The 16,367-nt window shown below is 38.6% G+C and overlaps 1 protein-coding gene across 2 annotated transcripts in view; it reads left to right on the top strand.

The window, feature by feature from the left end:
* Nucleotides 1-16,367, top strand: part of MMEL1 (membrane metalloendopeptidase like 1) — a 32,728-nt gene that overhangs the window by 13,610 nt on the left and 2,751 nt on the right. For both annotated transcript variants that reach the window (XM_026085583.1, XM_026085585.1), the window contains exons 8-21: nt 134-268; nt 889-978; nt 1,566-1,702; nt 2,248-2,341; nt 2,595-2,723; nt 3,711-3,809; nt 4,455-4,538; nt 4,815-4,918; nt 7,868-7,926; nt 9,723-9,842; nt 10,985-11,118; nt 12,546-12,611; nt 14,915-15,010; nt 15,966-16,042. In XM_026085583.1, coding sequence (XP_025941368.1) covers nt 134-268; nt 889-978; nt 1,566-1,702; nt 2,248-2,341; nt 2,595-2,723; nt 3,711-3,809; nt 4,455-4,538; nt 4,815-4,918; nt 7,868-7,926; nt 9,723-9,842; nt 10,985-11,118; nt 12,546-12,611; nt 14,915-15,010; nt 15,966-16,042 — 1,424 coding nt within the window. The remainder of the gene's footprint in view (nt 1-133; nt 269-888; nt 979-1,565; nt 1,703-2,247; nt 2,342-2,594; nt 2,724-3,710; nt 3,810-4,454; nt 4,539-4,814; nt 4,919-7,867; nt 7,927-9,722; nt 9,843-10,984; nt 11,119-12,545; nt 12,612-14,914; nt 15,011-15,965; nt 16,043-16,367) is intronic.

Below are 16,367 nucleotides of genomic sequence, written 5' to 3' on the forward strand. Positions count from 1 at the left end.
ACTGGGTCAAACTTTTCCACAGGACACTGTAGAAGCTAAAATAACATGAATTGACTGCTGAATGAGGAATGACAGACAGCATACCTTTTCCTCGTGATGCTAGATGCACAGGTTTTATTTCTTGTGTGTACAGGTCAGAGAAGCTTACCTGCAGTTCATGATCACCATTGCCAAAATGATCCGAGAAGACAAGAATATGTCTAAAGATGATTCTTTCGTCCAAGAGGAAATGGCAAAAGTTATGCAGCTTGAAACCGAGATTGCAAATGTGAGTATAGAAATCAAGAACTTGGGAGGATGTATGGGGAAAAAGAGTCTCTCTTGCTCTTTTGTGCAGAACTTTTCAACACAGCACAAAACTCATAGCGTAGAAGAGAGCAGGAGGAAGGAGACTTGCTATGGCTTGGGCAGCCCAGAAATCAGAGCTTCTGTATGTATGATTATGTCTATGTCTACTGTATACACTGTTACTGTGTCTGTTCTAGTTCCAGCCATGCTTATTCTTGGGAGCTTGCTAAAGCTGGATAACTCACCTTCTGCTAAGCATACATTATGGTAACCCCAGGGCCAACTTCCTTGCATCCTCAGTAATTTTAGGGTGCTGTAGACTCCTAAAAGCATTGTCTTCCATTCTGAAGAGGATGGAGGGAATCTCTTGGCTCAACATACTACTGAAACTTCTTATTGAGTTGATCAGTGGGGCATGAATTGCTGTACTGAAATGTAGAAAGCAGTACTGGACACCATTAAATGAGCTTTCTTTTCCAAAAGAAACTGGTTTATTCTCAGTATTGTTTAGGTGTGTATATGTGCATGTGCATTCATGTGATTCCTGCCATTGACACTTGTGTCAGTTGATTCTAGTAATAACCTTGTGAATGTCTTCAGGCGACTACCCCTGCAGAAGAAAGGCATGATGTGACCTTGTTATACAACAAAATGACTCTAAAGGATCTACAGGAAAAGTTTGCGTTGAATGTAAGTGTTTAATGAGCAGTCCACTACTTTCAGCCTCCTCTTATTATCATGTCAGTTGGAAATGGCTTTGTGAATTCATCACAGTGATGCAACAAAAATGGCTATAAAATCATTTCAATTCTTAATCTTAACAGTCTTTTAAAAAGCATTTTTTTACTGAACAAAACTACAGCTACAGCATTTGCTGTATTTTCTGTCTCTATGCCGAGCAGAAAATGAAATCCATGAATCCCAAGGAAAAAGAAATGCTTGAAAGTCCTATGCATAAAACAACAAGTGAATCAGATCTTTGGTTCATAGTGGTTTCAAACCAAATTCTGGAAATAACATGGCCAAGCCTCCAAATGATCAGTCAACATAAATTTGAACACAGTAAATTCTTCCAACGTGATACTCTAAGAGCAGCTGGACCTCAGTGCTGCTAGAACAATAAGCAACGATGTGTATGTGCAGTAGGCTCGCTCTACTCATATGTAGGCTCTACTGTCAACAGTAGAAAGTGCGATCCCAGAGAATGTAGAATGGCATGACAGTTATAAGGCACTGAAATACCTGGCATCCGTGTATCTGTCTCTTTCTCTGCCTAGGAGTTTAACTGGACCTTCTTCATCCAAGGTGTCATGTCTTCAGTAAGTGTTCAGGTCTACCCAGAAGAGGAGGTGGTTGTATATGGCATGCCCTACCTGCAGGAGCTGAAAGCAATTATCTCAAAGTACTCAGCAAGGTAAAGAAACTGGGGAAGATCTAGGACAAGAGTCACAGAAGTACTGTGGAAATGTAAATTATTGGGCCCACCTTCTAGTTCTGCCAGAGCTTCTCTGAAAAGAAATCATACCACTTCACTGTAAAACAGGGGTAATGCTTCCCTTTCTCCAAAGGGCGCTGGAAGAAAAATTCCATTCATGTCTCCTGAGGTCTCATGTACTAAGCATCTCGTCTAGTTGGTGGATGCTTAGAAAAGGTTACATTGGAATAAAAAATAGGGCATGGGGTTTAGCTCTTTTTACACTCTAGAARGAAAAAAAAATCAGAAAAAATAAGGAATTTAGTCCTTGAACAGACCAGGGAGCACAGTCCTCAGTCTGGATGCCTTTACAGTTAACCAGCCTGTGCTAAATGACAGCAAACACCTGTAGATGCTATGAAACTGATGACTGGCAGCAATTGCTTGCTTTGTCATCTCCATTCAGAATTAAGATTCCTCTGCAACTGACTGCACTAGAGTTGCTTTTTAAGGGGAATTAAATTCAGCTTTGTTTTTCTACACAGCACCATCCAGAACTACCTCATTTGGCGACTGGTAATTGATCGAGTCAGCAGCCTGAGTCAGCGTTTCAAGGATGCTCGAGCCAGCTACAGGAAGGTATCTTTTCTCTTCCTAAAGAGACTATAGAGCGTAGTACTGAAGGAGACTCTCTCAGTCACCAAATCTAGTCCTTGTCAATACAATGACATGGTTATGTCATGTAATCCCAAAGCATAAATCTGAGAAAACAGCAATCACAAGAATGGAAACCTTTGTCTTAAGTTAGCCTCCTCTTTAGGCAGTGACTTGGCAGAGGATCTGGARAAAAATTGTATAGGCACAATTAATGCTATGATGTTGTGTATTCCAGGCACTTTATGGGACAACACTGGAAGAAGCCCGCTGGAGGGAGTGTGTGAGTTATGTCAACAACAACATGGAGAATGCAGTGGGAGCATTGTATGTCAGGGAGACATTTGCTGGTGAGAGTAAGAGGATGGTATGTAGTTTACCCTTCATGCTATTGTACACTTTTCATCTAGTCCAACTCCCCTGCTCAAGTAGGGTCACCTAGAACAAGCAGCCCAGGACCTTATCCAGATCTTCCAGGATGCATTTCTTTTTCCTTTGTATACACTGAAGATGTGGAGCATAGTTTCCAAAGGCATCTTTAATCAAAGTCATCYTGAATGGCAGGAACCATGGCCCCAGGCTGTGGGGTGCACAGTCCATTCAGCTGCCTCCTCACAGGGTTCTTCATTTCTAAAAACTTGCTGTTGGGACAGTTCACAAGAGAAAAGGCAACAACGGGTGAATGGCAAAAAGTTGAACATTACAGGGCCAATGTTTCTGGAACTACCTCTACTTGTTTCATGTGAACATCTGTGTAAAAACTCATAAGAAATATTTGTGGCAGTTATTCACCCCTTCTCCCTGCATATGTACCAACAGAGCCATACGATGACAGAAAAAACAACATGTCCTATTATGTTTTCCAGCGAAGCTATTGTTCCTTAGGGCTGGAGGCAAATATTTTGTTTCTTTTGTTCAGTATTCTGATCAGCAGTACCAGGATGTTTTCCACTTATGAAAAATACTCCTCTGCTTTTTGCAAGGCACAATGTATTCCATCAAGAACAAAAATATATAGGCGACCATATGATGATGTAACTTCAGTCAAATTCCCTGAAAAAAAAAAACAAAACTAATATATACTCCAAAAACTAATTTTCTCTATTTCAATCAGTATTTCCTTTGCCTCCATATTAGTACCTCCAGTTAGCAACTCACAAATAAAGGAGTGTCCATCAGCCAGGAGTTACAAGGCATAAGAACACATTTGGGATGCTCTTTTAAATGCTGAGTACCATATTTGAGAACAAAGAATATGGGGAGTTCAGCTTTCAGTAGGAAGCCTTTCACCCCCTTTGCTGTGTCTGGAGAAAATAGCATGTAAATGATTAATTTCTTACTGCCTCTCTTTTAGGTCCGAGATTTAATAGACAAAATCCGTGAAGTGTTCATTGAGACCCTAGATGAGTTACAGTGGATGGATGAAATATCTAAAGAAAAAGCTCGTGAGAAGGTCAGAGATAACAAGAAACTTTAGTATTCTGTTGTGAATATGAAATCTTTGGAATTTTGTAATATCACTATTCCCAGTTCTTCTTCAAATGAGAGAAAAAACATTAGCGTTCTATGGACATTATCTTTTGTTATCCATTATCTTATTGAATTGTCCTCTTTTTTTTAATCTTTTATTAGCTCACAAACGTTTTTATTTCCTTTAATAAGTCTTTTGAACCGAGTTAGAAATGAGGAGAAAAGATGATACATAATGCATCAGCTAAAATGACGACTGAATCCAATCCAGTCTCCCAAAGCAAACTTTTCACTGACTTTAGGACCATCAGTACTATTGCAATAGCAAGAGAAGAGGCATTAAATGAGGGTTAAGCCCAAGTCCTGCCATATGGTGCTTTAGCATCTGCAAGTCTGCCATAGTGGCTGGACTGACTTGGAGACGAGAGGAAGACTGTATGTTCCATGTAAAAAAGAGTCTCACTAGGCAATAAGGTGCCTTTTATCAAGATCTGAGTACATCAGATATTTGCATCCAAATTCTCAGAAACAGGCGGGTGGTCAGTAAAAAGGAATTTTAACCACTATATGCACTGAAACGTTAAAAAATTACAGTTAAGAGGAAACATTAAACTTGCTTTTCTTGTAGGCAATGGCAATTAAAGAACAAATTGGCTATCCGGATTATATTTTGGAAGATCACAACGAAAAATTAGATCAGGAATATGCTAATGTAAGTATGCTATATGCACCTCAATAAGTGCATATAATAACCAAAACATCCTGCCTTGCTACTTGAACTAATTATACCTATGCGACTGTCATTTCCAAATAGATGGACAGCATTCAAACTTGATTGTGTTGAATGTTTTATAAATAAATGCCTGCAAAATGCTGACTATTAAGTGATACATTGCAATCAAATCAGTTTTAGAAGATGCATTCAGTGGCATGTGGAATTCCTCATTCAACACAGCTTACTAATCTACTGGGCTATCTATTTCTTCAGTTAAACTTCAGTGAGCACAACTACTTTGAAAACATCCTGGAAAACCTGAGAGCTGGAGCCCAAAAGAGCCTGAAGAAACTTCGAGAGAGAGTTGACCAAAATATGTGAGTGTCCAGACTGCACACTACATACGCATCCTAAATTCTGAAATAATGGTTAATATGTTTAAGTAATATGCTGTGGATAACTGAGAATGCTTATGTTTGTGATCTTTTAATTATAATTTTTTTCCTAAAATTAAACAGTTCTTTGCTTGCCTGTAGCAGTAAGAGTTCATCCAGTTCCCTCACTCTCTCTAATCCTTCATCAAGCTGCTTCACATTCATATATTGCATTGAAGCTACTTAACACAAAAGCAGTGACAGATCTTTCCAGCAACTCAGCAAGGAGGAGGTGAGATAGCTAGTATTATGGAGACTCTAAAGTTAATAACTAGGAAAAAAAGCTTAAAATATTCTGGTCAAAATTCTGCTGGAAGTATGCTCAATCTTGGGGAAGTTGAGCACTGGATCCAGTTTGGGACCATCTTCAGTTTGCAGCATCCAGTGATACAGCACTTGAAGTTAAATAGCTGCATTTCCAGCCAATCACTTCACAGTCTGCACTTAGTAAGGTGTAAATGTATTTTTCAGGAACTGATTGTCATAGGTGCAGTTTTGGCTGCTTCACAATCCCTTCTTTGACTCCCTGAATGCATCCTGAGTGAATCTTAAGTCTTGTGCCTGTATTTGCCTGACTCTTGCCTCACAGTTCACTACTCTTAGACAGAGCCACAGGCTAGCGCTTGTTTTAAAACAATCAAATAAAAGTAGCATGTTTGTAAATTATAGCAAACAGCTCCAAAGTAAGCAGTAGGCATTGCTAGCCAGTAAGAAGCATTACTGCGCAGCTTCACCAGGACCACCCCTCCAGTCCTTCAAATGTAGATGAGTTCCTGCTAAGTCTATGGCAGGAATATATCCAGAAGCCCTGACTTGCATGTTCAACCACAAATGCTTTGCAATCTGACCTGATTTCTGAGCTATGAGCTAGTCAGTCTGCATTTTTATTAGTCTAATTGGTATCCTGACCTGAACACCTCCAACACAGCTATCTGGCAAAGCTCCTACTGAATGCATTAGTGACAGAGACTCTTGTGATGAGAGGCAGAAGCAAGGGAGCTAACACCAACTAGATGTGTTGCATAGATAGTATGCTCCCAGCCTATGTACGCTTGTGAGAAGCACTGGTCAAGTTAATTGTTGCAAAGCCTGTTTCTTTTCTGTCCTTCTTCCTGTGATGGTGGTTATAACTCTCTTGGTGAATTATTCATCAGTAATTAACTGGAAGTTTTTAAATGTCTGTACTGTGTGCTCACATTTTGAGTTTTCTGATCAGTCAGCTAAACAAGAGAGCTTTTTTTATGCTTCCTCATTACTTGACTGAACCAATCCTGAGGCTCTTCATGGCAAAAATTCTTGCGTAACGTTGGTTTTATTCATCCATGAACTCTGTTCTAGATCAGCACTGCCTTTTACAGTCTGGTGTGGTTGAAAGCATGTTTGTGGGAGTCTTCTAATGGATTTCTCTAAGCCCTGAATTGGGCCTTCTTTGCCTGGTAGTTTGGTGATATGTCAAATACCAGTAATTTGCACTTTCTCTATAATGATCTGCAGCTTTCTAGTGATGTCTACCCAGAGGCTTGAAAGGTTTCCCCAAGGAGACATAAAACCACTTATCACTCCAGATAATTTTTTAGTTAATTAAATTGAAGGGGAGTGTACAACTAATAATGCTGATGTTATTAGCTAATTATTACAATTAAGAAAAAGAATCCATTATTCACAGCCATAAACCCTCCCTCTTCTCCTTATGAAAGAAGGGTCAGTTATTGCCAGCTACAAACATTTCATGTCAAGCATGCCAAGGGCAAGCTTATGGACCAAGACAGAATGTATTCTGACAACAGACTGACTTTCAGAGCAAAACTGTCTTGAAAATTTCCCAGGCCCCCCCCCCTCAAACCTAGGTGCTGATTCCTGCTGTCTCTCTGTGCATGTGTTACAGAGAGGTTAGTGGCAGTATCAGAATGACCTATTTCTTCCACTTATTCCTGTTCCCAGGCTGTGCTAAGCCATCCTCTCTATTCTGCTAGACAGTCCAGGCTTTAAACAGCTTTTCAAAAACTCCTGAAAGACATAAACATGTTATGTATTTTTTTAAGCAGGGAACTTGATTCAATTCCAGAGCAGTGCACAAGCAGTTATGTCAGGATAATGGTGGAGACAGCAACCAGGCCACCACAAGATACTGTAAGGATGAGAGGTGTGGGAAGAGGAATGTCTTACGTTAATGCTGCTGAACGTGTATCCTGAGTTTATGACTTCAGACTGTTATTGAACTGTTYAGTAAAGCAGGCTGTCTGTGAGTGTTTGAGGTGTGTAGAAGAGAAGGAAGGGAGGAGAAAGACCAAGAATAAAGAGTTATCTGAAACCAATAAAGAGAATTTCCCAAAGTGGCTTACTTCAAACAAAAATTACTTATCAAAGTTAATACTCATTATCTATGAAATATCTGGATTCCAAATGTAGACACTTGCATATTTCTGACTGCAGATTTGCAATGATTATGATTTTTCAGTTTTAATTAATATTTTTTCAACAGATAAGCTTGGTCCTAACTTCCAATTTGAGTAATTGCCTTCTGCACCTCAAAATGTCCTCTAAATACCAATTTTTGTTTTGAATGTAATATTATTCATTTCCTCTCTCCCATAGTGTTTAGATGACCTGGTAAACAGCTACCACATTTCACTCTAATGTGGCTATTCAACACTGAAGCACAAAAATATATCTTGCTTTAACTTGGATTTCTCTTGCATGAAAGATGTCAATAAATGAGAGATCAGTTATTTCCTGGTATGAGTATCTCTTTATGACTGTGTCCAGTAGCATCCTTCTTCCTGACCCCAATCCTTTCCTTATGTGCAGCCTGCAATTTTGAACAAGAATAACTCAATGAAAAGAATGTTTATAAAAATTCATGGCTAACTTGCATTCAATATTTACTTTTAGATGGATAATTGGAGCTGCAGTGGTCAATGCATTCTATTCCCCTAATCGGAACCAGATAGGTAGGTTTACAACCATTTTAACAGCTGCAGGGAACTAATTAATCATTTGTTGTACCACAAGGGCTTGAATCTGTTATCCAGAGGCAGTCCTGCCTCTGCCCTTATGGAAATTCTGAGCAAGGTAGGCAGGCTGTTCTGTTTGAGCAGTTGCTTTGTTGATGAATATTCAACTTTTTTCAACCTGGCAGGCACAGTTCATATACTGTAATTGAAACAGCCTTATGTGTGAAAACCTGAGACACTAACTGCTATTATATGAGTGCCAGCTTCAGAGACTAGTGTGCCCTCACAGTGTATTCTGGGCTGCTTATACTCATGTTTCCACATTCCTAGTAATCATACGAGCAGCTCCCCAGTTTGCCATTTGTACAGACAACTGAAATTATTTTGATAAGAGGCACACTAGACTGAAGAAACCTGCAGGATGTCAGATATGTGAGATTTTGCAGAGCTGCTAGCCTGACCTCCATTGTTCTTAGCAGGCAAAAAGATCTTCAGACATGGTAAGACATGATGAATCTGTCTGGCTTTGCACTCCCCATGCTCACTGAGCTCTGAGCTGGTGCAGGTGGCCAGAAGTCCAGCTCAAGACTGCCGTTGCTGTCGCAGATTCTTTGCTTCTAATTGCAGTAAAAGCTACAACCAGTTTTTCAGCCTTAATGGGGGCACACCCGTGGCTTGCTAATACAATCACACGTCATTTTGGACCTCTGCTTGTATTTGAAGTCAGACTCCCTATGTATCCATGCTGCTTTTATGCTGACTGTAATCAGCTGTAAGCCAGCTTTCCAGGCAGGGAACTCAAGCCTTGAAGCCTGATTACCTCTAGAGCTTTGCCCCTACAAGCAGTGTGGAAGCAACTGGCTGAAGCTACTTGGATCTGAATATACTAGCCAAAATCCAAGCACAGCTACCCACGGTAGTGTAGATGTGGGCTAAATCCTATTTCTTCTTGTTTCTAGTCTAAAGAAACTAATTTTCTACACTACTTTCAGTACCCTGCTTTCATCTTACTGCAGTCTGTCTTATATTACTCCCCAAAACCACATGGACGAAACCTGTTATATAGTCAAAAGCCTTGTGTCTTTGAATGGAATATTTGCTAAATAATTTCAATATTTCACTTTTTATAGAATGTCTTGTTAGAATGAAGTGTTCGCATCTTAATTTCTCTAGAAGCTTATTTGCATTTCATCTTACTTATGTAGGATGAAGACTAAATCCTATTGACTCTGTTTGAGGCTTTTTTCAGTACACTGAAGGAAGAGAGGTTTCTTTCCCTCTCTTCCCCCTCAAAGAGTGGCATCCAAGTGCAGTTGGTAGTCTTTAGGCATTACTGCTGAGCATGTTTTACACACTGAGTATTGCTGGTAGCCTGCATACGATAGCTAACCTTTATTCAACATAAGCAAAATAAAACAATAAAACATCCATTAGCTCCCCTATAAAATGGCTCTAAAACACAAACTGTGCATATTTCCAGAAGACAGTTACTAAACATTTTGCTCTTTACTCACTTCAGCATACATTATATACCAAATTAGGCTAAAGCTGAAATGTAAATGACGCTTGGTTCTCAAACAGGCAGATACTGTAATTCCAGATGTGCTGAACTCAACCATTAATAACTTGTCATTGTTTATCAAGAGAGAAACAATTTCACATAAGGAGACATAATGGTGTCTTTAATCACCTCATATTTTAGGTTCCTTCCTGACCCTTAAACTGAACAACCAACCTGTCTGCCACCATGCAAAAATAAAGCTGTCTCACATACTCTCTTTCTCTTTTTGCAGTTTTTCCTGCTGGGATTCTACAGCCTCCCTTCTTCAGCAAACATCAACCACAAGCACTAAACTTTGGGGGGATAGGGATGGTTATTGGGCATGAAATTACTCATGGCTTTGATGACAATGGTGAGACGATATCTGAGGAAATATTCTTTTTACAATTGCACTCATTATTCTGTAGGAAATTAAATTTACACACTGCTGTGATGGAAGTATGCATGCATACATGTACACATGCCCAGGAAGTCACTACTGGGGAACAATGCAATCACACTGTATTAACATTCTTTTGTACAGTTTGCAGTGAATGTTTCATGAACTTAGCAGGTCACACGAGAAGTAACTAGATTTCAAAAATGAATTGAATTAATGACAATTCTTAGGAAAATCTGTTACTTTTGCAGCATCATTAGATCAGAAATACTGTCAGTGCAAGCAGATATGCTAGCTCCTAAAATAAAATGAAATGCGTGAACTACATTCTTGGGATAGAAGAGCTGTCAGTAGAAATCACAAAAGACTTTTTCAAACCCAAACTTTCAAAATAAATTGACTTCATCATTTCTCTAGAACACTATCTAAAATAGTTTTGGGTGAAAAATCACTTTTGATACCTTAAGTCAGTAATTTCTTTTACATGGGTTTTGTTGAATATTTTTACATTAATTAAGCTTGTGCAGCTTATATATAAGCACACAGTATGGCCTGAGGAATCTAGATCCATAGCAGATAAGAAGTATGCTCAAGCCACATGGCTGAGAAAGCAACACCAGAAATGTACTTCCAGCTTTCTCCTCTTGTGGCAAAGTCATTAATTCTCTATGATCCTCAGTTTTCTCACATGGACACACAGAATAAGCACCTTAGACACTTAAAAGGAGGTGGTGAATTTTATTATATGATGTTTGCATAATCTAACTGAAACTACAACTAGGCCTTAGTGCTGTAACTGAAGTCAGGACTGCTGATTGAACAGGAAATGATAGAAAAATAGAGAGTAGCAATGAAAGGACCACAAGTGATCTAGTCCATTCCCTTGTCCTGTGGCAATATCAGCCTTACCAAAAACATTTCTGGTAAATCTCTGGAGCACAGACAATACAAGAGGGTGTATTAAATCAACTAAATCAGAAGAGGAAAGAGTGGGAGGAAGGGTAGCTCTAACATTAAAAGAAAACGGGTGCTACTGTAGAAGAGTGGTTGCTCAGATTAATTTGGAGAATGTGCTGTCATTCAAAGCTTTCCATTTTTCTTGGCTTTACATACAGGTCGGAATTTTGATAAAGATGGAAATATGTTTGACTGGTGGAGCAACTTCTCAGCTATGCATTTCAAGGAGCAGTCTCGTTGCATGGTTTATCAGTATGGGAACTACACATGGGAGCTGGCTGGAGGACAAAATGTAAGTATAGTCCCCAGGAATAATACTATGTAGAACATTCAGAGGGAGCAAAAGCTGCTGCTGGTTTGAAAACAACAGAGTTTCAAACACTTGGTTCAAATTCTGTAATACAGGGTTTAAATTAGTCCCTAGAGATAAGAAGATAATTCAGTAGTTCCCACTATCATTTGAAGTAAAAACTTCTAATCTTACAATTTACTTCCTTTATAAAAGCTGTCTTCAATAAAGCAATTAAATAGCTTTGTCTAAAAAAAATAAGAGAAAGACAATGTGTTCAATGTGGTAGTAAGGGACAGATTCCTATTTCTCTAGGATTTAAAATAATAGTTTCTGAAAAAGTTACTGAGAGATGAAAGAGAAAGCTAGAARGAATCATCTGAGTGCTAGCCACTGAGTGAAATAGACAGTAAAAGCTTCCTTTTTTGAAAAAAAAACCAAACAAACTGTATTTTAGAAAAAGGCTGATTTGAAACAATTTCCATGACACAATATGAAAACAAGGCTAAAATAAATTTTATGAAGAGAGATACCAAAGGTTTTTACAGATAGAAGCTATAAATTTGAGGTCTAATCCTAATGCTATCCATGTTGGATCAAGCTAGCATTCCCTAACCATACCCTCAGCCTCAATTACCTCAGTTGGCTTTGAGCAGACATATTTATAGGTCTACTTTTTCCAGAATGCTTTGCTGAAAAGGTAAAGTAAAATACCAGAACATCAAATTATGTTTTTAAAAGCAGGATTTTGCCTTGAAATATTCTCCATATCACCTCTTCAGACTCAGAAAAAGACAACAAAGTAAAAGTTGAATCAGGGCATCTCCCTGCCTTGCTCTGTTGCCTTTAAAAGCAACCACTTCCACACCACTGGATTTTAATACAAAAAAAGTGAATGAAAACAGAGAATCTCTATACACAGTAAGCATAAAACCCCAAATACTAAAATTATAAGCATTCTGGAAATGCAATACAAATGTTGTTTGTCTTAAATCAGGGGTGCTAATATAGCCTAGAAAAACAGTGATATATGTGTGCAATTGGGTTAATGGTGAATTGGGCCCATGTGTGCTTTTGCTGAAAGACCCTGTTAGGTTGGGGAGAGTGGAGGAGAAAAACCTTGTGTTTCCTCTTGTATTTTGTAGTAGGAAATGCAATCCTCAGTCCTGCTAGCATATGTTCTTCCCAGCAGCCCACAGTCTGTTCCTGCTATATTCTTAGCCAAATTTCTATTCTAGTCTACAACTTTAAAGCTATTAATTATTATTTACTTTCATTCTCTCTTTTCTTTGTCCTAGCGCAAAGTCACTGTTGCCTTCTGTTCCAGATGTGACTGTCTGTCTGTGATTTATGATTGTGCTTCAAGTTGTGATTCTTAGGGTGACTGAAGTTACTGATTATAGACTAAATGAATGATTATTCTGTTACAGGTCAGTGGAATAAGCACATTAGGAGAAAATATTGCAGATAATGGAGGAGTCCGACAGGCTTATAAGGTAACTTTCAAATATATTATGAGTTAATTTTTCCCTGGGATTCAGCAGTGGGGTCACCTGTTCATCATAGATCATAGAAAATATCACAATTAACATTTTATTACCATATTCAAAAACGTAAAGCCTCAGTTGTATATCTGGAAGCTTATGTCCCCATGCATCCAATCATCGAGCAGAATTGTTGCATTCTYGCACTCAGGAGAAGACCACCTAATTCTCCTAGCTATAGTTTGGTGCCCCACAATGCTTGATGCTGCATATGTATCTCTCAAGTAAACAAAGGCTGTGTTCATAAACAGGCACAGTGTTATGTAGGAGAAAGGGTAAAAGACCCTCCATTTTTGAAAGCCTTTAATTCTGAAAATGGGAGCTGCAGCTTCAAACAGCTTTTCACATGGCAACAGAATACTAATTTCTTGGCAACAGTTTGACGATGTTATGAAGCACAGCATCTGTTTTTTCCAAGTTTACTTAACTTTACTTTCATCTTTGATCTCAGAAGTGACATGTAAGGTAGGACATGAAAAGAATTGATGGATATACCATCTCCTCAAGGGGGATACAGATCATATCTACTAAAACATTTGCCTCTGAAAGCCTGGCTCCTTTTGTTGCTTTCTTTATGTGTCTTATAAGCTATAGGAAAATAACACAAAGAAGTTTCCTCTAGCTTGCTACTATTTACTTCTGTGCAGCTAATAAGTAGAATAAAAATGCAAAGACTGATAATCTCAGAAGTTCTGCTTCTTTCCAAGGTAAAAGGTTGTTTCAACTAGTCAGTTATTTAAAAAACAGGAGAAATGCAATTGATATTTCAGTGCACTACCTCCATGCTGCAAGCTGAAAAACTGTGTTGTCCATCTTGGTGTTATCTTTCAAAAACACTATTGTATGTCATCTTATTTCTCCTGCTGTAACAGGGAAAGTCATCTTCCAGCCTCAGGGAAGTCCAATATCTTTCATCCTCCAGGCTTACAAACCCTCACTCTGAATAAGAACAGAGTATTTATCAGCAGGAAGGTTCTTTCCATGTGGAGCTAAGGTGTGAGCATGGAATGTTCTTTTGTCTGAATAATTCTAATAGTTGTCATAGTAAAACTTTTTACCTCTGGTGTTTTTAATGTGGGAACAGTTAAGGGTGTTTATAGAAGAACATCCTTAATTTTCAGAAATCTAAAATGACAATTCTGACTCTGATGGATACCATTAAAATTAATTACTTTTTCCAAGTGAATACTTACTTGGCTCTAAAATGTATTACAAATGTGGAAAAGTAGTGTGCTATGACATAAATAGCCTGAATACATAATCCTCTGAGGCTCTATGGCGTTGAATGTATTTTTACCCTTACCTCTACCTTTCCCATGTTTTGTGTGCTTTGGGACTATCTCAGCAACTAAGAGGATAAGGTAATAAAACATTTGAAATTAACCAGCATGAGGACACATTAACTTGTCTCCATTATGTCGATATTCCTAAAAAAAGAAAATTGGCCAATTAATGTCTAACAATAACGGGTAATGGTTTTAACTTTGAGCAAGGTTATTATCAGCTATTTTATGAGCAGTTACCTGAAGAGATAGAAATCATCACCATAAAAGCGTGGAGAAGACTTAACACTTTACTACCAGATATAAATTCTTACAGAAAAAGTCATATCCAAGCTGATGATTTTACTTCAAACTGCAATCACAGGCATTCAATCATCTCAGTTACTGTATTGATCTAATACTTCAAGAAGATAGTAATTGTCAACAGCTGTCAGGCTTTGTCATGCTTGCTTGCTGAGACACAATAGCAAACCAATGGTCCACCAGAGTGCTAGTGTCTTATATTCTGGGAAAACAGTGTATGCCACCTTTCTACAGAAATTCAGAATAGATCTCCAAGTGACTCCTTAAAGAACACAAGTAGATACTTGCAATGGGGATCCACTGGCCAATAACAACTACTAATCTAAAACTCCACTTTCATTTTAGATTATGGAGGTTTTTTTACTATTTTTTGAACAGTTTTTAGTTCAGAGTGCTGTACTTCAGAAGATGAGTACAAATTATACTTGTGTATTTAATTTTTTTTATGGAAAAGTCAACAAAATACTTATGATGACAGGTTCTTCAAAAAATTAGCCATACCAGTTATATTATACAGAGAAAAATTATAAAAATACTGAAGGGAAAACATGTTGGGTTCACATACCTTGTGACTGGAATTTCTCACCCCCAAAATAACATTCAAAAACCCATCGTGTCTGAACCAGCAGACCTGCTGCTCTTCTGAATTGACTCTCTAATCATATCTAGGCCTATCTGAAATGGCTTGAACGGGAAGGGATGGAGCCAAAGTTGCCTGGACTGAATCTGTCCCACAAACAGCTTTTCTTCCTCAACTTTGCCCAGGTGAGAACACATGTATACCCACCACATGCTGCATGAAAGTATAAATTAGATTATCCTAAATGTTAGGGAGAAAATCACAGTCTTGAGCTCCACTTGGTAAGGGATTCACCATCGGCAGTACTCATCAAAAGGTCTGCAAGACAGATGTGAAAGATAGTTTAATGATTAGAGGAAAGATTTTTCAGTAACTTGTCTCAAGGCATTACTGAAACCTGCTGGAGTGAGGATACGGGAAAACAGGGCACCCAGCAACCAAAARGACTGTCAGACAACAACATATGGGGGACATCAACTTTCAAGGGCTTGTCATTTCATGTAAAGCATTGGTTCCACTAACTCTGATGAAAAAACTGCTTTTGCTTTCAACGCAGGGAGGGTTTCATCCATTCTCTGCAGTTGCTATTGCCATATGTGTTATGTATGTGTGCTGGAGTAGATTTAATGCTTGAGAAATACCAAGTCAGCACCCCTGGAATCTGAATTCATATTCAGGTAACAGATGTTGCCACTGTTTCCACTTATCTTCCTCTATGCCATTCTATTCCAATGCAGAAACAATGAGTTTGCTGAGCTGAATTTCACCCTCTGGCCTGGACAAGAAGCACCTGTGTGTTTACACTCTTAGAGTAGCAAATATTTGTCAGTAGGGGACTTAGTGTTGCAGCTTGTAGACTGTCTGATCTGAGCTTATCTCTTTCAGGAGGCACATGGGTGACATTAACCAAGAGCTAATATATCTATCCCAAAGCACAAATCCTGATTCAAGAACTTCAAAAAACTAAACTAATTAGTAACTAATTGTATTTTTGTCTGCCTCCTCTATAAAACATAACTCCAGCTATCTTTTAACAAATTGGGATGGCTCTTAGGAAAAAACTTTGAAAAAGAGGGAGAYGGTCCCCAAATTGAATTCCTTTTAATACTGACCCACAAATTATTAATCCTCCTTGTCTAGGTTTGGTGTGGTTCCTACAGACCAGAATATGCTAGCCAGTCAATAAAGACAGATGTTCACAGCCCTCTGAAATACAGGTGGGTTTTACTAACTGGTTTACTAACTGATGACATTACTTGGCTCAACCCATTGCATCAATATACTGCAAAAGGAGCGACTGGTTCATCTGCTAGCAGCTGTATTCTAACAGGCAAGATAAAACTAAACTAACTTTCAGAATTTCTCCAATACCTTCCAGGAAACTGCTGAAGGGTACATTCCTTTACTTGGCCTAGTGAATTTGCCAAACTACAGAGAATGCACCAGAATCCACTTAATAGGCCGTCTGTTTGTTCTAGAATTTCATTAGTCATATTAGCTATGTTCTCCTTGCATAGAAGTAGAATGTCCCATACTCTGAGA

Source organism: Apteryx rowi, unplaced genomic scaffold, assembly GCF_003343035.1.
Source record: "Apteryx rowi isolate R43461 unplaced genomic scaffold, aptRow1 scaffold_67, whole genome shotgun sequence".
In the NCBI taxonomy this organism is placed as follows: domain Eukaryota; kingdom Metazoa; phylum Chordata; class Aves; order Apterygiformes; family Apterygidae; genus Apteryx; species Apteryx rowi.